We start from the raw sequence: 27,133 nt of genomic DNA, 5'->3' as shown, positions 1-27,133 counted from the left end.
CAGAGAGCTACCCGGCGCGGGTGCACGAGGTTGCGAATGGCGGGAGGGGGGCGGGTGGGGTGGGGGTGGGGTGGCCGGCGAGACCCTCGGCAAGAGCCACAGCACAAAACGGCCGCCTCCTCCGCGGCCGCCGCTGGAGGGCGCGCGCGCCGGCAGACCTCCTTGGGCAACGGTCGGGAGGGATGTACCATGCGTGCCCTCGCACAGGGGAGACCGTCCCTCCAATCCAAGTCGTCTCTTCTCCAGCAACCAACGTGGAAAAGGGCGTAAAGCCCAAGTCTGCTCGCTTACTCACATCTCCATTTAACCCACGCCATCAGGGCGACGAACTCCTGGCAGGAGGCCCGGTTAGCTCTGCTCGCCTCCCCCCCGTCGGTAGAATGGTCCAGCCCGAGCTCCGCTCGGCCGACCACCCAGCCAACCCCCATCCGCCCGCCCGCGGCGCATTGGTGCGCGGCGCCGAGGGGCGGGGCCAGGGCCGGGCGCGCGCCGGCGCTGCTCTATAAATACTGGGCCGCTTCGCCCGCCGCTTCGTTCGCTCCGAGTCTCCAGGCCGCCTAGAGCTGAAGCGATCCTCCCTCTGCGCCCTCCGCAGTCCGCTGCCTCGCCGCCGCTCCGTCTCCTCAGAGTCGCCTTCTCTCACCGCCGCCGCCATGAACGGGCAGCTCAACGGCTTCCACGAGGCGTTCATCGAGGAGGGGACGTTCCTCTTCACTTCAGAGTCTGTAGGGGAAGGTCACCCAGGTGAGCCGACCGGGACGCGGAGGAGGGAAGGGCGGAGGGCCGTGGCGCTGGAGGGGTCGAGGCTGTCTCCGGCGGTGGGCACCGCAGCCGGCGCGCGCCTCCCTCGTGGCGCCGCGAGCTTGCAATGTGTGGCCCCGCTCCCCTCCCCCTTTCTCCGCTCCTCATCCGGCGGCGCGCCCCGGCATGCGGAAGGTTCCAGAAATCAAGAAGGGCGGGGGCTCGAGGCAGTTTGAGATCGGCGCGGGGAGGGCACTGCTTCCTCCTCCTTAGTCCCGTCCTCTGGAAAAACCTCAAGTGGGCGACCCCGCCCCGCGTGCTCGCGTCCGGCCTCCGGGAGCGCGCGCCCCGCATTGCAGCGGCTACCACGTGTTCGCCGCGTGTGGAATTGGGGCGAAGCGGAGCCGGCGGCCTCTACCCACCCGACCCCTGGCCTTGGAAGTGGGGACTGGTGTCTCCAAAGGACCCATCTCCATTATCCATGGCTTCCGGCCTCTGAAAACGATTAAGAGCATGGGTGGACATGTCCTTAAGCCTTCAAGGTGACAGACAGCCGCTGACTAAATATAGCGCGAGTTGGAGAAGGCATCCCTTATTTGGAGTGTGCGTGAAAAGGATGAAGTGCATGAATAAAGTGTATACTCCCATCGCATTAGGTTTCCTTTTAAAGGCTTCCCTTTGGTGTTTTCCTGCGATTAAAGGACTTCATGTTTCCTTAAGGCTTTGTCCACTGAGCCGCCATGATGAGGTCGGTTACAATGAATCTATTATATGGAGGAACTTTGGGTCTCAGACTGAACATGACCATCTAATAAATACTAATAATCAGTTTGAGCTGTTTCTGTCCTTGGGTCCACAGCAACAATACTACATGGTCTCTCAGAAGGATCTTGATTGATGGTTGAAAGACAAGTGTTGCTGTGGTTCCTCCCACACGCCCCTCCAGGAAAAGGGTATCTCCATATCTGTTGAACCACTTCTTATTACGGTTAATAGATTCGATCTTAAGGTTCTATGGCTGCAATACACATTTTGGGGTGGCGGAAACAAAAACAAAAAAACCCTCAGGAGACTAGAGCCAAGCATGGTGGTACACTACTACAAAAGTATGGAAGCAGTTTAGTTTGTCAGCATGGATTACGTGTAAGACCCTGTCTCAATACCACAAACATTCCAGACCAGGATACTGTCATTTTTTTTTAAATTGATAAATCAAGGAGAAATTGAATATAGTTTAAAAAACACTTGAAGCTGGTGTTCCTTCTGTTCAATTTACTTTTAGGGTTAAAAAAAAAATCTCATTTCCCTAATATACTTGGTATTAAGGTTCTAGAGTGATTCTACATATGGCTTTCATTCAGAACCCCAAGTACATAGGTTTGGTGCTAACAAGAAACTTAGTGTTGTCTAATAGGGGAAATGGACTGCTTTAAGACATTAGTGACCTGACAGTTGGCTCTAAAGTGGAATTATAAGGAATTTTAAATGTGAGGGATAAAATAGAACAGTTGTCTTTAAAATATACTGTGACGTTATTTCTTATGGTAAGTTTTGAGATACCAAGATAAGTTGCCATTTTCACTTGAATTAATCTGAGTTTACATGGTTCTGTTTATTTAACATAGAAAATTGTTTGGCTAGGAACTTGGACTTTTGAAATCTGATAATATTTTGAGGTGGAACTGAAGTCATTCTAAGTATAAGCTATATAATAGACTAGGATGTGTTTAATATGCTGAAAGCTGTTGCTTAACTGAAATGATGAGCAGTTGTTACTAATATTAAGGTCATGATATCAAGTTTTCAAGTAAAATACATCCCTATATACAACAGTATTTATGTTTCAGCAAATAGCTCTTGGTAAAACAGTGCATTAATAATAGTAAAGCTCACCATATTCAATGCACTGCTGTAGAATTGTTCGCTTCAGAGCTGTGTGGGTAGTGCCAGTGAGATTGCCCAGGGAGTTAAGAGTACTTGCTGCCAAGCCTATTGTGACCTGAGTTCAAGCCCTGAGACCTAGGACTCATAATGGGTAAAAACAGATTCCTCTTAATGTTTTCTGATCTCTAGTGTGAGCCATGTATGCACAAGTAATGCAGCATTTTTTTACCATAAGAAGTTCAAGTCTGGAATGGTGGCACATGCTGTCCCAGCATTCTGGAGATTGCCATGAGTTTGATGACATCATGATCAAGATTCTATCACCTACAAATTCACAGCTATATTTGGTCCTCATGTTGGACATAAACTGCTAGTTATATAAGATACGGTTGATAGTAATAGTTAAGTTGAACCAGGAATTTTTATTTTCCAGATAAGATTTGTGACCAGATCAGTGATGCTGTTCTTGATGCACACCTTCAGCAGGACCCTGATGCTAAAGTGGCTTGTGGTAGGTACAGAACACTTGTTTATGAATGGCAAAAAAGGTGTTTGAGGCAAAGCTTTGTGGTATAGGTAATACTGTCTACTTGGGAGGTTGAGGCTGGAGGTAGCAAGTTGTGTGAGCAATTTATAAGTATAAAATTTTGTTTATTAGAAACTGTTGCTAAAACTGGAATGATCCTTCTGGCTGGGGAAATTACATCCAGAGCTGCCATTGATTACCAGAAAGTAGTTCGTGAAGCCATAAAGCACATTGGATATGATGATTCTTCCAAAGGTATGTTTTAAAAGGGTTTTTTTTTTCCTGAAAACTCATTTTTGCAGATACAGACTCTGATGCTAGTGGGAGAAGCTTCTAGAATGTTCCTAAGTAATCCTTGACTCTGATAGCATAGTTATACCATGAGTGTCCACACATGATGGTACACCTGTAAACTTAGCTTCTAGATGTCAAAGCAGGAGTTAACTACTTGTAGTTTGAAGCTAGCCAAGTTAGAGACCTTGTTTTAAACCATAATGTAGAGGGGGAAATAAGTGAATTATTTGGTCTTTTGAAGAAGTGCTTGACCACTTTGGCATGTCCAGATTTCTAGCAGCACAGCACTACTGTTAACATTTTAGCATTAAAATGAGGGTTATTGGAACACCTTGTTGTTTATAGGATTTGACTACAAGACTTGTAATGTGTTGGTTGCCTTGGAACAACAGTCACCAGATATTGCCCAAGGTGTTCATCTTGACCGGAATGAGGAAGACATTGGTGCAGGAGACCAGGTATTGTGATGGTTTATTTGGATCTTTATTAGTACTAAATTCTGAAGCTTGTATTGACCACTTGTTCATATTTTTAGGGTTTGATGTTTGGTTATGCCACTGATGAAACTGAAGAGTGTATGCCTTTAACCATTGTCTTAGCACACAAGCTAAATGCCAAACTGGCTGAACTACGCCGCAATGGCACATTGCCTTGGTTACGCCCAGATTCTAAAACTCAAGTAAGTGGTAATCTTAAACCTACACTTGTTTCAAATTACATTAAAATTCCCGAGTTACTTAATTATAGCTGACTGGGGGGAATAGTCCTTGTCTTTTTGCTATATTTAAACTTCTAATAGAGAACCCACTATAAAGCTGTTTGATAGTGTTCTCATGTATTTTACATTCAAGGTGACTGTGCAGTATATGCAAGATCGAGGTGCTGTGCTTCCCATCAGAGTCCACACAATTGTTATATCTGTTCAGCACGATGAAGAAGTTTGTCTTGATGAGATGAGGGATGCTCTGAAGGAGAAAGTGATCAAAGCTGTTGTACCTGCAAAATACCTTGATGAGGATACAATTTACCACCTTCAGCCAAGTGGCAGATTTGTTATTGGTGGGCCTCAGGTAATATATGAAATGTTTTGGATTATTGGTTTTTGGCTGCCACCATTTTTTTTTCTAGCCTGCCCCCTTCCCTTCACACACACTGTATCTTTTGTAGCTTAGGCTACCATAAAATTCACAGTGTGTCTAATGTTATGGCGGTGTGCAGCTTCAACATGTCCTACCTCAACCTCCCAAGTGCTAGGATTGTGGGTATGAGCCACTTCTGGCTATATATGAATGGAAAATTCTAATAGCCTAATCAAGAATTACTTCTAGAAAAATTACATGGCCAGGAATGGTAGCACACCTTAAATCCCAGTACTTAGGAGGCAGGAAGAAACCGGCAGATCTCTGAGTTCCAGGCCAGCCTGGATTACAAAGCAGGTTCCTGGACAGCCACAGCTATTATACAGACATACTCTGTCTCAGGGAAAAAGAATTACATGACTTAAATCCTATAATTCCAGGGTGATGCTGGTTTGACTGGCCGAAAAATCATTGTGGATACTTATGGCGGTTGGGGAGCTCATGGAGGAGGGGCCTTTTCAGGAAAGGATTATACCAAAGTGGACCGTTCAGCTGCTTACGCTGCTCGTTGGGTGGCAAAATCCCTTGTTAAAGGAGGTCTGTGCAGGAGGGTTCTTGTTCAGGTATGTAATGAATGGGTATGTAATGAATGTAATATGGGAGAAGGGTACTTAGTAAAATATTTCCAATACTTCCCTATTTTGTAACAATGTATTACTGACTTTTAGGTTTCTTATGCTATTGGAGTTTCTCATCCATTGTCGATCTCCATTTTCCATTATGGCACTTCTCAGAAGAGTGAGAGAGAGCTATTAGAAATTGTAAAGAAGAATTTTGATCTTCGCCCTGGGGTCATTGTCAGGTAAAGATGGTACAACCTATTGCTAGTAAGAAATAGGGGGTTGGGATATATATATACTAAAATCTGAGGAGATAAAGGTAGACTCCTCATGAAGAGAACTTGCCAATATTTTAAATTTCCTGCAGAGGGACCTAACTGTAAAGTTAGTGTTCTGTTACTTAAAATAACATTCTAGAAAGTTCTCCATCTTTGATTCTGAGCTTTGTGCTTAACTTAAGGGTGCTACATTAAGAATTAATAAGCTAAAGTGGGATGCTCAAAGTTTCAAAGAAAATAACCATAGTGGTCAGTGGACCTTGGTAAGTATTAAATTGGAATTCCTGAGTTTTCATTTGTCAAGCCAGGTCTGGAAAACAAGAACTGTAGTTATTAATAAGGACTGCAAGTAATACAAGGGAAGTAACAAACACTTTCGCCATGAACTTTTTTCCTAGCAAACCCCAGGGAGAACTGAACTCATTTGCCAGAGCTCTTGAAATGAGTCTTGCTGATTGTTTTGCTTTGTTTTAATTTAATGCTACATATTAAGTTATGGACTTGTATATTCCAGGGATCTGGATCTGAAGAAGCCAATTTATCAGAGGACTGCAGCCTATGGCCACTTTGGTAGGGACAGCTTCCCATGGGAAGTGCCCAAAAAGCTTAAATATTGAAAGTGTTAGCCTTTTTTCCCCAGACTTGTTGGCGTAGGTTACAGAGAAGCCTTCAAGCTCTGAGGGAAAGGGCCTTCTTCCTAAATTTTTCTGTCCTCTTTCAGCTCCTGATCAGTTGCAGTCACTCTAATCAATGACATGAATTTTAGCTTTTGTGGGGGACTGTAAGTTGGGCTTGCTATTCTGTCCCTAGGTGTTTTGTTCACCATTATAATGGATATAGTGAGCATAGGTGACCCATGTAACTGCCTAGAAACAAACACTGTAGTGAATAATGCTTTGAAATCGAACCTTTGTGCCCTATCACCTAATCCTCCAAAGTCCTATTTGCAATTATTTTCCCACCAGATGCTGAAAATGTCCTTGTAATGTGCACGTAAAGTACTTGTAGTTTGACTTTAGACTCTGGCGATGCCACAGCCCTGTCAGCATGAATTTGTAATGTCTTGAGCTCTATTGAATGTGAAGCCCCTTCCCTTAACCTCCCTGTAACTCAGTTGTTTCTAATTATGTAGTTCTTTGTCAGGGAGTGTTCCTATCCAATCAAACTTGCATGAAACGAAAGTTTCAGTTGGAGCTCTAGCCTGACTTAAAAAAAAAAAAAAAAGGCAGTTACAATTAAACCATCTCCCTGGTGCTTATGCTATAAATTGCCACCTCAAACAGCACCAAATCAAAATCTCTCCACTTTTCAGCTGTCTTTGGAGGACGTACGTAATAAGGTTTTATTTAGTAAACCAATCCTATGCATGGTTTCAGCACTAGCCAAACCTCACCAACTTTAGTCTAGAAAAACAGGCACTTGGCACCCTTGTGATATACAGAGAAGTCACAGGGCAGTACCTGAGGGTCTGTAGGTTGCACACTTTGGTACCAGGTAACTTTTTTTTTCTTTATAAGAAAGAGTACTCCACACTGCACAATAGTTCCTCCCAGGGTTTTAACTTTGTTTTATTTTCAAAACCAGGTCCAATGAGCTTTCTGAACAGCTGGTGTAGCTACAGAGAAACCAGCTTCCTTCAGAGAGCAGTGCTCTTGGCGGGGAGGAGGAAATCCCTTCATACTTGAACATTTTCTAATTGCTTATTTATTGTATTCTGGGGTATGGCGTAAGTACAGAGAAGCCATCACCTCAGATGGCAGCTTTTAAAAGAGTTTTTTTTTTTTTTTTCCTCAACACCATGATTCCTTTAACATGTTTCCAGCATTCCCAGGTAGGCCAAGGTGTCCTACAGAAAAACCTTGGGTTAGACCTACAGGGGGTCTGGCTGGTGTTAACAGAAGGGAGGGCAGAGCTGGTGCAGCTGGCCATGGAGAAAGCTGACTTGGCTGGTGTGGTACAGAGAAGCCAGCTTGTTTACATGCTTAATCCATGACTGCTTGCCCTGAGCAAGAAAGTGCCTTTCAGGATCTATTTTTGGAGGTTTATTACGTATGTCTGGTTCTCAATTCCAACAGTTTAATGAAGATCTAAATAAAATGCTAGGTTCTACCCAAACTGTGTCTATTACTTGTCCATTGTTGCTTTCTGAGTTAAAAGTGTTTAACCAAGACAAAGAAAATCATGGCTAAAAGCTTAGTGCTTTAGAAAGCCTGGCTTATACTGTGCATACATGGTGTGTGGAGGTCTGGACAACATGCAAGAGTTTTACTTCCATGCACTGCATGAGATCAACACTGTCTGAAGGCTTGGGCAATTACTAAGTGCCTTCTGGATGGCAGAAGCAAGTAGATTCTCTTGAGTTCAAGGAACAGGTATTTTGCCTTTTTAGCACTAAAAAAGTGATTTTAAGGCTTATTAAAAGGGACTCGTTTCCCCAAAAGTATAGCTTTAATTTATAGCAAACCATTACGGGTGTTCACTAATTTTCTTTGCCTGGTGGTGATGGCTTGTTCTTTCATCCTAGCACTTGGGAGGCAAAGATGAACATAGTCAAATTTCCTGGAGTCTAAGAATGGCTCATATATATACATCCCAGCATTCAAGAGATGAGTTTTTAGATGCTTTTTGCTCAAGACAGGAATGAGACAAATTGCCCAGTGGCAAGAACAGGACAGTTGGGAATTTAAGATGCTCTTGAGATAATTCATATTTGGAGTTGAGTTCATCTCAAAAATGCTCAACCATATAAATGTGCTTGTGAGATCCCCAAAACTAGCCCTCAAAAGACTAAGGACCAAGTAGGTCCTGAGAGGTACTAAGTGCATGAACCCTAACTAGACCAGGGAGAAAGAAGGAAATGAGTAAGCCTGGGAGTGGTGGTCAAAGCTAAGGACAACTGTACCCAGTAAGTGTATGGTGGAAATAGGTGGAGTAATTAAGCTAGATGCACAATGCTAGGCTTCTCCTTTAATAAAACATCTATTCTCAGAACAACTAATTGCAAAGCCTGGCTTCTCTAGTGATGCTATACAATTTCCACAGACTAAATAAGGTCTCACTTCCAGAACTGCCCTTGAACTGATCTTCCAGCTGCTGAGACTATAGATGTATACCAGAGCCCCATTTATTTGGTGCTAAAATCAAACCCCAGGACTTCATGCATGGGAGATCAACTGAGCCCCATTTCTAGCCTCAAGCAGCTTAACTACTAATGACTTCATCTCCACTTAGTTCATCCCAACATTGGGGGAATGGAGGAACTCTGTACAAACTACATACTTGGGTTCTTAGCACAAAATTTTGAAAGACCACCCCCCCACCTTCTCAACAAAAACCTAGCTACCCAAGGCTGACCTGTTAAGGAAATAGAGGAAGGACATAATGCCAGGTTGAATTTCATACCGTTAAGGAAAAATAATGAAAAAGTATAAACTAGTGTTTTCCTGTTAAAAATGATCAGAGCTTCTGGTGCATGCATTAAACTAGATTTTTGGTTCTTCATTCTCAGGCCTAACCTGTGCAACTGAAAGTGGTGACCCTACCTTGGTCTATCCCTAACTAGATTTCAAAATAAAGGGTGAAAGAATAGAGGGACAGAGTTAAAAAATTGGATGATTAGAAGGAAGATGTGATGGAGCCTGATAAATATAAGGAAACAGAAAATCTCAAGGCTTATGACTCAGCCATGGCTTAGAGAGTTACCATTCACTAAGCTGATTTATACAAAAGTAAGCCATCTGGCTTCCCTATTTAGTAGTGCTATTATGCCAATTGTGCTGAAAAACTTGCTGGCTACAAATAAGAATGAATTATAAGTTAGAAACTACTTTGTGCATTTATTAGTACCTAGTCACCCTAGTTACTTGGAATTAACACGTTTTAAGGTATATTGTTTCAGCTTTATAGTGTTAGTGGGTCTGAAAATCATAAGCAGCCAGATACAGGACCTTAAACCTAACATTTCAAATTGTCATCTCTCCTAGATGCCTTTGGGTAAATTTTACACATTTTCCTTTCTTCAAAGGTAAAGGTCAATGCTTCTTAAAGTATGTTAATTCACGTACATGCTTCAAACAGTACCAAGCACATAGCAAGAACATGGGTTCAGCTATATTCATTGTGGTGGTAAAATTCCCTGTCCTAAAGAGCGAGTTAACTTAAAAATGACTATTATAAGCCAGGTAGTGATATCCCATGCCTTGAATTTCAGCACTCAGGAGGCAGAAACTGGTAAAACTCTTGAGAGCAAGGACTGTCTGGTCTACAGGAAGAAATCCTGTCTATAAAAACTAAAAGCCCTCTTAATCCCAGCACTTGGGAGGCAGAGGAAGGTGGATTTCTGAGTTCGAGGCCAGCCTGATCTACAGAGTGAGTTCTAGGACAGCCAGGGCTACACAGAGAAACCCTGTCTCGGGAAAAACAAAAGAGTTGAGTGATGGTAATAACTCTCCCTTTACATCTCAAAAACAAACAAAAAACCCTAAAAGCCTTCAATCTTGGGATTCAAATTCTTCTCTGTTGACTTGGATCCTGTAAGCTATAATTTTAAAGAACTTATAAGGGGAAAATATAAAGGGAAAAACAACTAGGTTTGGTAATACATATGTAATCACAAAACAGGCTGAAGCACAGGGATCACCATGAGTTTGAGGTCAGTCTGGCCTGTACTGTGAAAGCCTGTCTCAAAATCACTTTTCTCCAAAGAATGTCCTTTGCATAGACAATAAACCGGCTGCCCTGACATCTGCACAGAGCATCTGGACTTCGATTCACTCAGAACTCGGAGTGAACATGCTCAGAATCTGGCTCTGAAGGATTAGGATTTGAAGAATCGATGTTTGAAGCACTTGACTCATCAACTGGTTCAAATGGTCGCAAGTTTGCATATGTCACCTCTTGGGCTAGTTGCTCTAGGGAAGGGCGGCCAATTAGCAGGTTTCGGAGTGAAATTCGAGTCATCAGGAAGCTGGGAAAAAAAAGGTCCAAATTTATGTTTCTACATAATTCCAGCTAAAGCCCCCAGGAAACATTTGGTCTTAGACCCCTCCATGCGGGGACGCAGACAACGCCAGCAGACCCTATTCTCTGAAGCTTGACAGATTCTAGGGTAAAACAGGAATGAATAGCCATGGAAAGGCTAAAGATAAACAGCAGAAGTGGGTGAGAGGGGAAAGATCCCCAGGATCTGTTACACTCGGGGAGAGTAACCAAACTTGCAGGCACCTGATGGCAATGACAAACACTTGTGTGACTCACACTTACCTGCGTCGAAAGACATATAGCTTTCGCAGCATGAAGCGGAGGAAACGCTCATGCAAAGGGCTATTTCGCCTGCGTTCAATTTCTTGGAGCTTCCTCTGTCGTCTCAGAAAGGTCTGGATCAGAGGTGTTGGCTCAGGGCCCCCTTTGACTTCCCCTTCCAAAAGAGGCTGAAGTTCTGGAGGCAGGGGCCCTGTTTCTGTCCAGAAGACAGCAAAAAGGATCCAATGAGAAGGACCACTTCCATCAACTAGAGGCTTCACGTAGTCTCGTTAATGCTTCAGTCCTATAACCCCGACTTCTAAACCCAGGTACTCTGTCCAGGCCTTCATGCACTCACCACTTCCATTCTCCACCTTCTCCTTTAACTCCTGCAGATATGCCAGATCTTGCTCCAGTGCGACCTCTGTGGTGTTGACATAGACGTACATGTAGCAGGAAGGACTGGATGACACGGTATAGACTTTATGGTACTCTCCAGCAGGCAACTGGTGAGGGAGCAATGGACACATTCCACTCTAACTTCCCTAGCTAGCCCACTGCCTCCCGCTCAAGTCCTGCTGTCGCTCTCTTTTTCCTGTGCCTTGGGAATCTCAAATATCTGCCTCTGGAATCACGGCCTCAGGGGTCCCTTTCTCCCCTCCCCATCCCAGTTACTGGCTGGGTTTGTGTGTCAACTTGACACAGGCTGGAGTTATCACAGAGAAAGGAGCTTCAGTTGGGGAAGTGCCTCCATGAGATCCAACTGTGGGGCATTTTCTCAATTAGTGATCAAGTGGGGAGGGCCCCTTGTGGGTGGTGCCATCCCTGGGCTGGCGCTCTTGGGTTCTATAAGAGAGCAGGCTGAGCAAGCCAGGGGAAGCCAGTATCAAACATCAGCTCCTGCTTCCTGACCTGCTTGAGTTCCTGTCCTGACTTCCTTTAGTGATGAACTGCAGAGTGGAAGTATAAGCTCAATAAACCCTTTCCTCCCCAACTGCTTCTTGGTCATGATGTTTGGGCAGGAATAGAAACCCTGACTAAGACACCAGCGTTTTGAGTCTCACTGTGTAGTTCAGACTAGCCTGGAATTCTCCATCCTTCTGCCTCGCCCTCCCAAGTCCTGAAACTGACAGGCATTTGCTTCCTTGCCCTGGCTTTCTGAGCCTCCACCACATCACTGCACTGGTGAAGACTTGGTTGTTTGTAATAAGTGAACCCTGCTCACCTAAATTTCTAACATTCTTATTTTGTTGTACTAAATCCCCAGCCCCTCTATCACTGCTAACCCCAGGAAATACCTGCATTTTCTCTCCTTCCTGAAGAGTCTGGTTTTTCTGTTGTGCCACCAATTCCACGGTGACTTCTCCCTGCAGCAGCTGGATGCTGGTGTTGCCCAGGTCTTCACTCACGAAATTCTCCAAGTGAAGCCCTGCCGGAAGCAAGAGAGTTCACCATCCCTCCACCTTACCAGCAGAGAGCACACCTTCGCCGCCATCACCTCCAGGGTCCCCTCCCTACCCCATCATATGCAATGTCTCTGTGGTCACGCAAGCCAAAGACAGACAGCAAAATCTCCCCTCGTGCTCCTCCATACCAGGGAAATCTGCGATGAAGACCACCTCAGTGTGGTTGTCCAGACTGCTCTTAATGTCCTGTAACTTGGTCCTCCAGGGAGATAAGTCCATCAAGAGCGGCTGCACCCAGGGCGTGCGCTGGAAGGGGGACCAGGCAGCCTGCACGATGTCCACACGAGGGTCAAAAAGCCTTCAAAAAGAAAACCATGTTCTGAGGAGGCCACAGCCACCCGCCCACCAGATTTCCGGTTCCCTTCATCATTGAACCCATGGAGCGGGAGTAAGATTTCCCAAACGGAGAAATGCCTGCAGTCAGCGCGTTATTGCCAGTCCACGGCAGAGAGGAGGGGAAAGAATGTGAGTTAGTGGCCACCTGAGGAGAAGGCATTGTGTTAACAGTGTCTGAAAGAACAGTCAGTTCACTTTTCTCCTGGACGATGGTGCCCCCTGCTGGCCCACAACCAGATTAACCCCGACATGCACTAAAGCCAAGAGAGCCTTGTAAAAAGCAGCTGACTGGGCGGCTTCAGCCTCTCATTGAGCTGCCTCTGTCCCTGCTTCTGCGCCCCTTGCCCACCTCTGCTGGAAGCGGTCATTGATGGAGACCCAGATATCAAAGTAGATTTGGGGCTCAGTGACATTGTACTTGGGAAGCAGGAGGCTCAGGCAAGTGGCATACTGCTTCAGCATGTCTGCATGGTCCTTCCATCGTCGGCTCTGGGTGAACACCTGCCCCAAACCCCCATGTTAGTCCCGCCTTATCACCGGCAACCTCCAAGACATGCACTGCCAATACCCTAAACATCTCTGCCTGCTGCCTGACATGACAGGAGGGGAAAAGGAAGCTGTCTCTGGGGGTGAATTTTTCATTGCTAAATATTTACTTACCTTTCCAATCTTAATTCAAAACATAAATCTTAAGTAAAAACAATGACAAACTGTCTCATCTCTATCCACAGTATATATATTTATAAAAATGTTCAGCACCAGACATAATGGCTGAAACAGGTCAGCCTGGAACAGCCTGGGATATACGGAAATGCCCTGACTTATAAATTTAAAATATGGTCTGGTAAGATGGTTCAATGGGTTAAAACACTTGCCGTGAAACCCTGAAGACTTGAGTTAAATTACCAGAACTCATAAAGCTGTAGAAAGAACTAACTCCACAAGGTTGTTCCACCTGTGTCTGTCCCTCAGGTGTACACACACACTAAATTTTTTAAAAATTACAAAAAGCTCAGGGATGGGGCTGTAGGTCACTGTTAAAAGTGCGTACTTAAACATGTGTTAGGCCTTGGGTCCTGCACCAAAAAAAAAAAAAAAAAAAAAAAAAAAGAAAGAAAGAAAGAAAAAGAAAAAAAAAAGGAAAAAGAAGGTTCCTTCTGGTTTTAGAGGAAGTGCAGAGACCCACTTTGTTTTACTTTATGGTGTGGGACCAACAGGATCCCGGTGCCCAGGGGGCTCTGAAGAACTGGCAGCATCACAAGTCTCACCCCGGGGTTAAGGTAGCCCAACTCGCCAGTGAGGCCGTCGCGGTAGGTGATCTTCACGTGCTGGTGAGAGCGCGAGTGCACCATCATGTCCCAGGAGTAGCCGTACAGCCCATTTGTCCAGTTGTTGTAACCCTGGGAAGGCAGAGCACACCGCATCGGCTTCCTGCTTCTCCACCTAGCCTCGTCCTCCAATGAGAAGACTACAAAACCTAGCCCTTCCTCACCGCGTCCTGCCACATCTGCCCCAGCCCGCACTAGCCCCGATGCCCCAGGTCAGGATCCGACGAACCTGGGTGAGGAAATGGGAATAGGGCAGGAAGAGCTGCTCCAGAAGGTAGAGCAGGGTGAAGGCGGCGCCCAGCTGGTGGCGCAGCGCTGGCTTTTGACCGGCTTTGCCCCGGGCCCTCTGATACACACAGGAAGCACTGGACCGAGGGGCAGCCTTGGCAGGCAGCAGCTCTTGCAGCCTCTTGGGGCATCGGGCTACCAGCTTCCGAGGCCACTCCGCTGAGCAGAAGAGAGGGCTGCTGGCTAGCATGACATAGGGAAACATACCTAGGAAAGCAGGAGGAAAACACGTCAGCGTGGCCACACCCCTCTACCACCGCCCCCTGACTTAAGAAGTACCTGACTATTTCACTTTAACAAAGGTTCTTGAGACAGTCTCATGTAGCCTAGGCTGGCCTAGAACTCAATATATAGCTGAGGATTACCTCGACCTAAGCCTTCTCAGTCTAGTTCCTAAGTGCTGGGGCTAGAGGTGAATACCTGTGTGTGATGCTGGGGATGGAACTCGGGGCCTTGTGCATTCTAGGGAAGCGCCGCACTGTTCTTCCCACAGACCTCACTGTGCAGCACACTGCACCCACAGCTCCCAATCCGCCCATCTGTACCTAGTCCACTTGGCAGTGACCGCACTGGGTTCTAACACCCAGTGCCACCTCCTGCCCGCAGACCACCATTTCCAGCCGCTTCCCGCAGCTCCGCAGCCACGCTCGAGCTGCGGGCACTGACCTATGCTGAAGAGCTGCGAGTTCATGCAGTGAAAGTAGGACACGAAGACCAGCCCGATGGGTCTGGAGGCGTCAAAGAAGAGCAGGAAGCCAGCCGAGAGGTCAAGGAGAAGGCCGCACCAGTGCACCACCAGCAGGCTCGTCAGCTCCTCGGACAACACCAGCCTGTAGACACAGGGACAACAGGCCGGGGCCAGACAGTTGGGTCACCCAGGAGCCAGAGCACAGTATCAGGAGCTTCAGCAACCTGTCCCTGACAGGATCCGCCCCCCTGCGGGGTACGACAACTAAGCCCCAAATGCAGCCCTAGGATGCTCTACACCGGAGCCTACATTATCAGGTGTCCATTTCCCCCCACAACATCCCCTCTACAATGAGCAAAGCCCAATCTCCTGGGATGAAATCGACTGGGAAGTGTGCTGGAGGAAGCCAGCTCCTCACGGACATCACAGAGCAGAAGCACAAGGAGAGCCTGGGGCCAGGCATGCAGCTCGCCGGCCACGGGGCTCGCCTGGTATGCATGAAGCCCTAGGTCTGCTGAGGTGTGGTGGTGACACCTGCAATCCTAACACCTGGGAGGCCGAAGCAGCAAAATCAGAAAGTTCAGGGTCATCCTCAGGGCGCTGGAGGCTCACCTGAGGTAAATGATACCTTTTCTCAAAGGAAGAAGAACAGGCTCATTTTTAAAAGTTGGACTGCTTTGGGCTGGTAACATGGTTAGGTACTAGGCCTAGAGATCTGAGTTCGATCCCTTGCGCCACAAGGTGGAGGCAGAGAAGCAACTCCTTCTCTGTCCAAGCTGTCCTCTGACCATCCCCACACACAGGCCGTGGCACATGCTTGCAAATGTACCTATAGACACATACAAATAGATACACGGAAAACTGAAAATGTAAAAATGAGTGGCTGGCGGAGTAACAGGTCAAAGTTCAGAATGTGGAAAACAGAAGAAGCGGGAAAGAACAAGTGAAGGAAGACAGGAAGGAAGGAAGGAAGGAAGGAAGGAAGGAAGGCAGATGATGCTGCCTGTCTCGCAGGAGCAGCACTACGTCTGACAAGCTCCTACAGTCACACTGCCTTTAATGCTAGCAGAAGCAGAGGAACTCTGAGCTCAAAACAGTGTGGTCTACATAGTAAGGGCCAGACCAGCCAGTTACACAGTGAGACCCTGTCTACAAAAAATAAAATAAATAGAGTTGGGTCAGGGCTGGGGTGTTGCCTTATATGCAGGTGACCCTAGGTTCAAGCCCCAGTACTGACAAAATATGATAAAAAAATAAATTAAAAAGGAAGGGGTTGACAAGGCAAGGACACAGCAGCCCTCACTGCTACCCAAGGTAACTAGCTGCAGGGTGCTGTAGGCTGCTGCTGGGTGCTACTGGGTACTGCAGGGTACCGCTGGGTACTGCTGGTTGCTGCTGGGCACTGCTGGGTGCTCTAGGGTATTGCTGGGTACTACAGGGTGCTGCTGGGTGCTGTAGGGTATTGCTGGATGCTGCTGGGTACTGTTGGGTGCTGCTGGGTACTGATGGGTGCTGCAGGGTATTGCTGGGTACTACAGGGTGCTGCTGGGTACTACAGGGTGCTGCTGGGTAGGTACTACAGGGTGCTGCTGGGTGCTGGCTTACTGACCAAGTGTGCTGCTACTGTTAACTTGCACAAGCTGAAGTCATCTGCAAAGAGACCTTAACTGCGGGACTGCCTCCAACACTCTGCCTATCAGAAAGTCTTTGGGGGCATTTTCTTGACTAAGGATTGATGTGGGAGGGCCCAATCAACTATGTAGAGTCACCTCCAGGCAGGTGGTCCCAGGTAGCATAGAAACGCCAGCAGACATGGCTGACAGTTAAGATTACTGGCTGCTCTTCTGGAGAACCAAAGCTTGAGTCCCAGCACCACCTGGTGGCTCAACACGGCAATTCCAGTCCCAGGGAGGGGGATCTAACGCCCTCTTCCAACTCCATGAACACTGGCTACACATGTGGTGCACAGACATACATGTGGGTAAAACAGTTATACACGTAAGTGAGCAAGCCACGAGAACAAGCCGGTAGCCGCACTACCCCCGCCCCCATGGTCTCTGCGTCAGCTCCTGCCTCCGGGTTCCTGCTCTGCTGAGTTCCTGCCCTGGCTTCCCTGGAGGTGGCTGAGGACTGGGACAGGCTGGCTGTGTGCCCAAATAAACCCTTTCCTCCACAAGCCGTTTTGCGTCGTGGTCTTATCATAGCAATTGGAAGCAAAGTTGGACATTAAGTCACCTAATTCTGATTCCTTTCTCTTTTTGACCATCTACAGCACAGTCTCCAAGACGCAGTCAGGCCTCCATCTGTCAATATCATTACTGTGTATTTGGCTGAATAGGAAGACAAGGCAAAAGTCAGACGCATGGGACACAGGCCTGCGGGACGAGCCGCCCACTCAGTACCTGGGCCGGGGGGCCTCTGTGCTGACCACTCACTTGAAGGGACTGAAGAGCCAGTGCCGGGACAGGTGCTCCATGGAGTAGCCCCCCACCCAGTCAGCATCGAGCTTCTTCACCCCCGCGATGAAGTACACGATGAAGATCTGCAAACAAAAACGGAGCGCGATGGCTGACGCAAACTGAGGAGCCCTGATTTCCGCAGGAAGCTCTGTGATTAAAGCACTTGCTGCTCTTGCAGACGACCTAGGCTGGGGTTGCAGACCCCACAGCAGGTCGCTCAGAACGGCCCATAACTCCAGTTCTAGGGCACCTTCTTCTGGTCTCTGTAGGCGCTGTATTCACATGGCCCACATATACACAAGCAGGCACACATACATCCATAAGTATAAACAAATGAAACTTTACAAATAACAGTTCTCATCTCAGCCAGCGCCCAAGAAAGAACAGATTTCCTCTCTTACCTTGCTCTCACAGTCATTCGTCCAACAAGCTCTAAAACTCGAATCCAATACATACAAGGTCTTACTCATTCTATGATGGGGTGAGAACTAGAGATTGAGGAATTAGAAAAAAAAAAAGGAGGGGCCCATCTAGTTTCCTTTTTTTGTTTTTGGTTTTTTTGGGGGGGGGAGGAAATTTGGGGTTTTTTTCGAGACAGGGTTTTTCTGTGTAGCCCTGCCTATCCTGGAACTCACTCTGTAGACAAGGCTGGCCTTGAACTCAGAAATCCACCTGCCTCTGCCTCCCAGAGTGCTGGGATTACAGGCATGCGCCACCACCGCCCAGCTCCATCTAGTTTTCTAACAAAAGGAATAAAGAAATAACCAGGCTAGGCGGTGGTGGCGCATGTCTGTAATCCCAGCATTCTGGGAGGCAAAGTCAGGTGGATTTCTGAGTTGAGACCAGCCTGGTCTACAGAGTGAGTTCCAGGACAGCCAGGGCTACACAGAGAAACCCTGTCTTGAAAAGACCAAATCCATAAAACCAAAAAAAAAAAAAAAAAAAAAAAAAAAAAAAAAGACACAACCAGGGCTCACAAGATGGCTTTGTGGGTAAACGTGCATTGTGGTCGGGGCTGACAGCCTGAGGCAGTCCTGGTAAGAAGAACGCAGCACTGCGTATCAGTGCTCACTTCACCAGGAGAATGGGCGGCAGAGTCAGGAGAATGACCGGGAAACTCTATGGTCAGCTAGCCTGGAGTATATTAGCAGCACAGAGACATTGAGAGATACGGCCTCAGCAAGTAAAAGGGGGGAACCAACCAACTCCCAAACGCTAGCTTCAGATTTACACATGCACACACAACACACACACACACACAACACACACACACACAACCTAATAATAACAATAATAATAATAACAATAATAGTTATGTTTTTTTGAGATTAGGTCTTACTGTATAGTCCTGGCTGGCCTATTTCCTCAGTGCTGAGATTAAAAGTGTGTATAGCCATTTCTGGCCATATAAATAAATAATTCATAAAAACAAGAAAGAATAGCTGGACGTTGGTGGCACAAGCCTTTGATGTCAGCACTCAGGAATCTTTGAGTTTGAGGCCAGCCTGGTCTACAGAGTGAGAGGGCCTCTGACCACTGCTTACCCTAACAGCTCACAGGGAGCCCCTCCCCCATCTTGAGATCCTGTACCTTGGCTGGGAGGTGCACAGTGTGTAAAGCATTCTCCACAAACGCATGAGGGCCCCATGTTAATCCCCAGGGCCCGTGTAACGTAAGGCAAAGTATTGCACATCTGTTCTTGCAGCTCCTCACATGGGGCAGGAGACAGTGACAGGGGAGTCCCCGAAGCTCATGGGGCAGCTTCAAACCAAAGCAAAAAAAAAAAAAAAAAAAAAAAGGAGACCCTGTGCTGAATCAAGGTGGAAGGTACCACACACACACACACACACACACACACACACACACACACACACACGATTCCATACCTGGCCACGCAGGACTGTGTAGTTCCAAAGGGGCACGTGAGCGTTCTTCTTTTGGGCATTCAGCAGGCCATCCACAGACCTACAGGAAGGAAGGAGGTAAAAACATCAAGAAAGGCCTCCCAGTCCAGCGGCATCCCTGCCCTACAATGACGCCGGTCCTATCTATCTCAGAAATAGCTCTCATGCCTGCCCTGATTCTCTGACGCCCTCTTGAAACACGTGAGTAAGTTTTCCTGGGACATTACGTTGAGAAGGAAGTCCCTGATATCACAGATTGGCCTCAGACTCCCCAGGTAGCTGAAACTAGCCTTGAACTCCTGACTTCGCTGCCTGAACTTCCCCAGTGCTGGAATCACAGGAGTGTGCCGCCGTGCCTTGAGTGAGTGCACTGTCACAGTGAATCCTGTTAAGATCATGAAAGAACACTCTAGGTGTTCTGTGGCTTAGAAAGTATTATCCCGGCAAACCCATTATAAGCTGAGAAGAGCCTTCATTTAAAAACGTATTCGCTACACATAACCCGCTGAATGTGACAGCATGGCCCATGTTCAGTGTGCTCAGAAAAAACTGCAGTAGCCTACAGTCTGGCAAAATCATCCAGGACGAGGCCTATTTTATAATAATGTTAGTGAATACTATGTCAACTAAGAGAGCCGTACAGGTGTGATGGTTTGTATATGCTCAGCCCAGGGAGTAGCACTCTTAGAAGGTGTGGCCCTGTTGGAGTAGGTGTGTCACTGGGTGTGGACTTTACCCTCATCCTAGCTGCCTGGAAGCCAGTCTTCTCCTAGCAGCCTTCAGATGAAGATGTACAACTCTCAGCTGCTCCTGTACCATGTCCACCTGGATGCTGCCATGTTCCCACTTTGATAATAGACTGAACCTCTGAACCTGTAGGCAGCCCCCATTAAATGTTGTCCTTAAGAAGCGTTGCCTTGGTCATGGTGTCTGTTCACTGGAGTAAAACCCTAACTAAGACACAGGTAAGCTCTCACCACCGTGTGAAAAAACCCTCAAGTTGAACCATGAAGTCAGAGACTGTCTATGGTAAGTCATAAGAACAAAACCTCAGTGTAGCGGGGCGTAATGGCACGTGCCTAGGATCCCAGGACTCAGGAGACAGAGGCCGGAGAACGGCTGCAAGTTTGGAGCCGGTGTGATCTACAGGCCACGAGAACCCAACTCAAGACAAATACACACACACAGTGCTTTCCATTAGCTCTCAGTTCGTCCCGATGAACCACAAGTTCAAAGTTAAACCAGAAATGACAGGAAGGAACAGGTTTGAGGGAGTGTCTGAAACCCCTAAAGGGGTTCAATTCCTGAAGCACACAGAAAGGCGGTTGTCTTCTGACCTTGACACAGGGACCACAGCGTGTACCCGTTCCCCTATGTCATGTACTCCCAACCCCACACAATAATAATAAATTCAATTAAAAACTAAAAATAGACTGGGCATGGTGCACATGCGTTTAATCCCAGCACTCAGGAGACAGAGCAAGCAGATCCCCGTGAGTTTGAGGCCAGCCTGGGCTACAAAGCAAGTTCTAGGTCTACATAATAAGACTATGTCTCATTTTAAAAAAAAAACGTAAATATATAAACAATAAAATCACAAACTGGGGGCCTGGAGAGATGGCTAAAAGCTCTGGCTGCTCTTCTACAGGACCCGGGTTCAAGTCCCAGCACTCACACAGCAGCTCACAACTGCCTGTAACTCCAGTTCCAGAAAATCCAGTACCATATTCTGACCCCCACACACATAGTACACACATATAGTACAGATACATACAGTTCAGTAAATACACATATAGATGAAATAAAACACATACATGAAGATTCATCTACCTATACACACGTGCGCACACACACACAAATATACATACACAGTGCAGTATCTTTTTATTTCAAATTGGCATTTTGAGACAAGGTCTTACTTTGTAGTCCAGACTAGACCTGAAGTTACCCTGTAGCCCAAGCTATAATCCCCCTGCCTCCTCAGTGCTGGTAATAAAGGTGTGTTCCACCACATTCAGCTATAGAGCATTAACAGTCTTTAAAAAAAAAAAAAGAGGGCGGGGCTGGGAAAGTAGCCCAGAGACTGAGCACTCGCCTAGCGTATACAAGGCCCTGAGTTTGATCCCCACCTCCACAGGGGTAGAAAAGGAAAATTAAAATACTCCCCGGCAAAATAATGCAGAACATAAACTAACATTTATAAAATTGGATGCCAGGATCCAGTGCTAGAGTACTCCTGATTTTAAATTTTATCCTAAGAGAGCACTGAGAAGCCAGGCTACTAACACCAGATTTCCTCTGAGGCAGAAACCAAGCAGGTTGTGAAAAAGTGAGGGAGAGTATGGCTTCCACCATGGTCAAAAGCACCAGCTTGCAGTCAAGGACCAACCACCAAGGCCCATTTGTCTCCTCCCGGCTGCGTAAACTTACGGCAGATTCGTTATTTCCACAAGACTTACTTCTTCGGCTCCAGGAAACTCATGTGTGTTTGCTTGTTTTGAGACAAGGTCTCATTTTATATATACACGGGAATTCGGAAGTAATCCGAGGCAAGGTGTACATACACAAAGCTTTACGGGAGAGACTTATGTGCTGGCGCCTGGTGGGGAGACCCTCCATCCAGCTCACAGCGGTCCACAGCTGCAACTCACTTCACCTTGGGAAAATATCCTTAAGGTCTCAGGGCCCACCGCCCTGGCTCCAAGGCTTGTCCCCAGCTCCCCTGATAGACGGTCACCTAGGCCAGAGATGCCGTGGGTTACTTTCTCCTGGGACAGCACTGCGGAGCCACCCTGGTGGCCCCTGTCCTTTGGTTTCTGCTATCATTTCCACCTCACAGCAATTTCTATGTTTGGCTATAATTCTGCCTCTCTGGGCGCACACACAGAAAGCAAAGGCTGCACCCCTGGAGTATCTGAGCACAGCTATGTCTGCCTTTCGTCTTCTCTTCTTCTAAGAGGGTTACAGGAGAGGATATACCAAGGTACCTGGAGAGATAGGAAAACAGTGAAGGGGTGGGATGGACATTGTCCTATGTCCCTGCAGTCACCCAACTTGCTGGGGTCCTTCTCCTTCCCAATCCCTCCAAGGCAGGCAAGCATTAGAGCTGAGTGGCCAGGCAGGCAAGGGCGCTCACCGTCACGCCTACTGCCCCGAGCCGGCCCCCCAGAACCCATGAGGAAGGCAGAGGGAACAGGCTTTCCCAAACCCATCCAAGTCAAAATAGGATCTCATAATCGTACTTTGCAAAACTTGGTTAAAAATATGTCTATTAAAAAAAAAGAAAGAAAGAAAAAGTTGAAAAAGTTGAGTGGTGGTGGCGGCGGCGCAGCACTCTGTGAGGCAGAGGCAGGTGGATTTCTGAGTTCAAGGTCAGCCTGGTCTACAGAGTGAGTTCCAGGACAGCCAGGGCTATACAGAGAAACCCTGTCTGGAAAAAATCAAATCCAACCCCCCCCCCCCAAACCAAAACACCAATAAAAACTGTGCCCATTGGACAATTTCTAGTCCTATGTCTCCGTAAGGATTCTGACCCAGACACACGTTCCCTGCATTTCCCAGGGCACATACCAGTAGCGGTTTGCATCCATGAATGTCAACTGAAAGGCCAACAGACCATACAGATAGGAGTGATTGTTCCACGACGTCTTGTCCAGGAGAAACACGTACCAGTACGGTAGCAGGAATAACACACAGCTTAGCCGGTAGCACAGGCCCAGCATCATGCCCAGTGCCCCTGGGGATTTGTGAGGGGAGGGTCCAGGTCAGTGTCACCACAGACCCAGCTTCCCTGGGACTGAAATTAAGAGAAGTCAGCAGGCATTTTTTGTCAGGCAGAGAAGAGTTGTGGGGTCACAATGGCTCATAGGACACACAGATGAGCGGCAAGAAACTGAATTGCAGCAGACGTGACACAAGCATGATCTGGCTCACCAGCATGCTTCTGGTGAGTGTCACACAGGACAGTCAATGCTCCCTGGCTCAGACCCCCAGCACCCAGTTCCCCTCACCCAGAAACATGATGGTGTAGACAAGATACATCCAGTCGAGTGGCAGCGGGCGCAAGGCATCCAGCAGGGGGAAACGGCACACATCCAGCCCATCCAGGTATTTCCGGTCCAGGGAGCTAAGGCCCCGCTCCTGGGGAATATCCAGCAGCATCAAGAATGCTGGAAAGGCAGGCAGGGGAAGACAACGTTAGGCATTCGCTAAGGAAGCAGGGCACAGCTCTAAGCACGCCCAGCTCCACGCCTGAAGTTTAAGACCAGCCTGGGCTACACTGTAACAGTCACTACTGTATGTACCGAGTTTATTCTGTGCTAAGCACTGTGCTCATTGCGTGGTGTGACAAATCCTAATGCTCTGTGAGCTGATTCGCCCCTGTAACAATCACGCTCAGACCCTAGGGGGGGGGGGCGCTGAGGAGGCTGGAGAGATGGCAACCACAAGGACTGCAGTTCACAGACCAGCACTCAGGTAACACGCATTCTAGGCACATCTTTAATGCCAGCAATGACTGCGGTAGAAACAGGAGGCTTGCTGGATCGAGGAGGCTCGCTGGCGTCCTGCTTGCTGAAAAACTACAAGTCCCAGAGGCTCAGGGAGGGATCCTGCCTCAAAGCAACTAGTGGAGTGGGACAGAGGTCATCTGCTGCTGAGCGTGCTCATGTTCAGGCTTCTACCTGTTCACACATGTGTGCATGCAATCACACACACACACACACACGATCTATAACACTAATAAATAAATCTTTAAGAAAAAACTTCACAAGCCAGGGTTCCTAATATATTCAATTTGATATTGAGAAGGCAGAGGTGAGCAGATCTCTGTGAGTTCTAGGTCAACCCAGTCTACACAGTGAGTTGCAGGGCCATCCAGGACTGTATATCCAGGACAGTGAGACCCTGTCTCAAAAAGTAAAAACAAACAACAAAGAAGACAAAAATAACGAAATTAAATAAGAACTATATACAAAACACTATAGAAATGTAGGGTTCAAGTAATTACATCTATAAAGATACACTCTACTGAGCTATAAAGAGTGCTCCAGAGGGAACTTCCTAACATTTTTCTTAACCTCCTGACACACCTAGGAAAGCAGTGGTATTTGGTCAACACAGCAAGACAAACAAGGGACACTCAGGTCTGGAAACCAACTTAGGTTTAGGCAGGGTTTCTCAATCCCAGGAGCAGCTGCATTAGCCAGTCTGGTTAATTATCGATAGGGATATTTACCAGTTCGTTACAAGACATCTAGTGTATCCTGGTACCAGCACAAATTCCAGAAACCACCCATTTCTCTTCTCCAAAAGTTCTGACAACTAAAAAAGGTCTCCATGTTGCAAAACAGCCCAGCCGGAAACTGCTGGACTTAAAGGCACATCTAGGCACATCTGTAGCCTGTGAGTTTTCACCCTGACTGTTTCACTTAAGTGAAGCTTTGGAGTAGCTTCATGACATGACCAAAATGTGTCCCTTGTCAGGTGTGATGGTGTTTGTGATCCCAGCATTCGAGTAGCAAGAGGGGCACTTAGGAGGCCAGGTAAGCCTGGTCTACGTAACAAGATCATTTCAAAAGCCGGAGAGCTGGGGAGATTACTCAATTGGTAAAAAATCAAAGTTCTTGCTGTAAGCGGGAGGGGCTGAGCTCAGATCACCAATACTCATGTCCGAAGCCTGGCATGGTAGCTAGCGATCTCAGGGCAGCAAGGCTGGGAGACAGGATGACCTGGCTGGGGCTGGCCAGCCAGTCTACCTCAACTGGTGAGCTCCAGGTTCAGGAGAGAGACCCCCGTCTCAAAACATAAGATGGACGATGGCTGAGGAAGACAGCTGACACTGACCTCTGGCCTAAACACACCACACACAGGCATGCACCTGTTCCTCTACTCCATGTGTGCAAAGCATTTCTGAACACTACACCCTAACTGGAGATGACAAGGCCAGGTAATTCTAAACTTCCAAATAATTCTTCTATTATTCCAGTACCTCCAGCTCTAAGGAAAAGAAAGCATCTAAGAAGTAACTAAGAAATGGGCAACTGGGCTAGAAAGAACAGCTCAGCTAGAGAGAACAGCTCAGCAACTGATCTTCCTTTTTTTTTCCCTTTCTTTTTCATTTTTTAAAGATTTATTCATTTATTTACTTTATATATATGAGTACACTGTAGCTATCTTGGCATACAATCACACAGAGACTGCCCTGGTTAACCTTCCTCACCTAAAAACAAGCTAGAGAACCTCAACTGAGGAAATGCCTCAAAGGAGCTGGCCCGTTGGCACTGATGTGAAGGGCATAGCCTATTGTGGGTGTGGCCACCCTGGGCAAGTGATGACCACTGGTAGAAGAAAGCAGGCTGAGAGAAAGCAGGCTGAGCAAGCCATGAGGAGCAAGCCAACATCAACAACGTTCCTCCATGGCCTCTTCTTCCGTTCTGGTCTCCAGATTCCTGACTTGACTTCTCTTCAAGAGGGGCTACAACTGTAAGCTGAAACCAACTCATTCTTCTCCAGGTTGCTTTTCGTCATGGTATTTTTTATCACAGTAATAGAAAACAAGCTAACAAACACATACACATAAACAAAATAATGATGATACATTTTTAAAAGATGACATTTTACCACCACCTCCACCTCAACTAAAATTATCCCCATCCAGAAAATGGACTCACCAAAGAGAAAACGAAAGACTGCCAGGTTTGCAGGGTCCGTTGGTCGATTTAGCAGGGTCACGACACTCTGCCAGCTAGATAAATCTGTCCATTCAAACCCTAAAATTTTCTGCATTCGGCTGCCCTGTTTCAGTCCTGATGTCTGTGCAGACTTGTTTTTCTGTACTTTATCTACAAACCAAGAATTGGGGTTAAAAAAAAAAAGTGCGTAGGAAAAACGCGGTCCCTACAGCCTAGGATTTCCACCCACTGGGTTCTCCCACAGTTCGTGCTACTGCCAGCTTCTGGGTTCCAAGCCATCCTCCCACGATCTCCCAACACAGACTGCCATCTCTCTCAATAAGCCCATTCCCCACTAAGACCACCGTCCCTCTCGCCAACCCTCAGCGTACCTGAGGCGGGAGCGGCCCGTGCAGAGCCGCGGTGCACAGCCATGATTGCAGGGATAGGTGAACCTCTCTGCAGCCAGGTCGGAACCAGTGGAACCTCCAGACAGACGTGCTGTCTTAGGCCCCGCCTCCCCGACACGTAAGCACCCGCGCGGACAGCCGGAAAGCGCCCACACTGTCGCGAAGGCCGGAACCCGCGACCGGGGACTCAAGCATGGGGGCGTGGGCTGGGGGTGTGGGCGGGGCGATCCTGAGCCGGGCACTGAGCCCAGAGGTGGGGTAGGTGTTAGGCGCTTTGGGGAAGGGCTGCGCCGGGAGCGAAGGGCTTTGCTAAATCTAACCTTAGCGTTGAGAGGAAGGAGTGACCGTTTTCAGAACGACTGTCTCTGCTACTGGCTATCCATCACATTCTTGAGCGTCAGTCCCGATGCCTGTTGTTGTTTTTAGACAGGATCTCTTTGTGTAGCTCTGGCCATTCTGGAACTCGCTTGTGTGTAGACCAGACCGGTCTCAAATTTACACAGATTCACCACCTGCCTCTGCATTCGGAGTGCTGGGATTAAAAGCACTCACCACCATGCTGGGCTTGCCTCCTTTTGAGATAGTACTAACCTCGAACTCCCAGCGATCCTCCTGCCTCTGTCTTCCACATTTTAGAATTTAAAAACTAAGAATTATACTTTCCTAATTTCATTGAGTCCTTCCTGAGGCCCCATCAGGAGTCTTCAGGTTTGAGCATCCCGTCCCCGCACCCCCTCCCAAAAAGTCACAATTTGCAAAAGGGTAAACTTTTCCACAGATGTGGACTGGAGGGTTAAAGATGCGCTTGGAAGGGGCTGGGAAAATGGCTCAGCAGTTAAGAGCACTCATTGCGCATCCAAAGATTCTGAGTTCAATTCCCAGCAACCACATGCTGGCTCACAACCCTGTGTAATGGGATC

The 27,133-nt window shown here is 47.4% G+C and overlaps 2 protein-coding genes across 6 annotated transcripts; one reads left to right on the top strand and one right to left on the bottom strand.

Moving 5' to 3' along the window:
- Window positions 1-518: 518 nt before the first annotated feature.
- Window positions 519-7,211, top strand: Mat2a (methionine adenosyltransferase 2A). The gene is made up of 9 exons (XM_052173936.1): window positions 519-744; window positions 3,059-3,136; window positions 3,284-3,406; window positions 3,791-3,903; window positions 3,981-4,124; window positions 4,297-4,515; window positions 4,965-5,147; window positions 5,253-5,386; window positions 5,937-7,211. The coding sequence occupies exons 1-9, from the start codon at window positions 654-656 to the stop codon at window positions 6,037-6,039; spliced, it is 1,188 nt and encodes a 395-aa protein (XP_052029896.1). The 5' UTR covers window positions 519-653; the 3' UTR covers window positions 6,040-7,211.
- A 2,797-nt stretch (window positions 7,212-10,008) lies between these two features.
- On the bottom strand, window positions 10,009-26,343 carry Ggcx (gamma-glutamyl carboxylase). 5 transcript variants are annotated; one of them, XM_052173931.1, is made up of 15 exons: window positions 26,196-26,338; window positions 25,804-25,974; window positions 23,143-23,301; window positions 22,703-22,868; window positions 19,115-19,193; window positions 17,205-17,311; window positions 14,748-14,911; window positions 14,023-14,288; window positions 13,734-13,865; window positions 12,815-12,966; window positions 12,258-12,427; window positions 11,962-12,092; window positions 11,022-11,169; window positions 10,685-10,880; window positions 10,009-10,388 (listed from the first exon to the last, which is right to left on the bottom strand). In XM_052173931.1, the coding sequence occupies exons 1-15, from the start codon at window positions 26,236-26,238 to the stop codon at window positions 10,196-10,198; spliced, it is 2,277 nt and encodes a 758-aa protein (XP_052029891.1). In that variant the 5' UTR covers window positions 26,239-26,338; the 3' UTR covers window positions 10,009-10,195. The 5 variants fall into 5 exon arrangements, with proteins under 5 accessions (XP_052029891.1, XP_052029892.1, XP_052029893.1 ...); XM_052173932.1 differs by lacking the exons at window positions 22,703-22,868; window positions 23,143-23,301; window positions 25,804-25,974; window positions 26,196-26,338 and adding an exon at window positions 21,870-22,027; XM_052173933.1 differs by lacking the exons at window positions 10,009-10,388; window positions 10,685-10,880; window positions 11,022-11,169; window positions 11,962-12,092; window positions 12,815-12,966 and having other exon boundaries at window positions 12,332-12,427; window positions 26,196-26,340.
- Window positions 26,344-27,133: the final 790 nt, after the last annotated feature.

Source organism: Apodemus sylvaticus, chromosome 2, assembly GCF_947179515.1.
Source record: "Apodemus sylvaticus chromosome 2, mApoSyl1.1, whole genome shotgun sequence".
Taxonomy (NCBI): Eukaryota; Metazoa; Chordata; class Mammalia; order Rodentia; family Muridae; genus Apodemus; species Apodemus sylvaticus.
The sequence above is the reverse complement of the archived record's forward strand: the minus strand, read 5'-3'. Positions and strand labels throughout refer to the sequence as shown.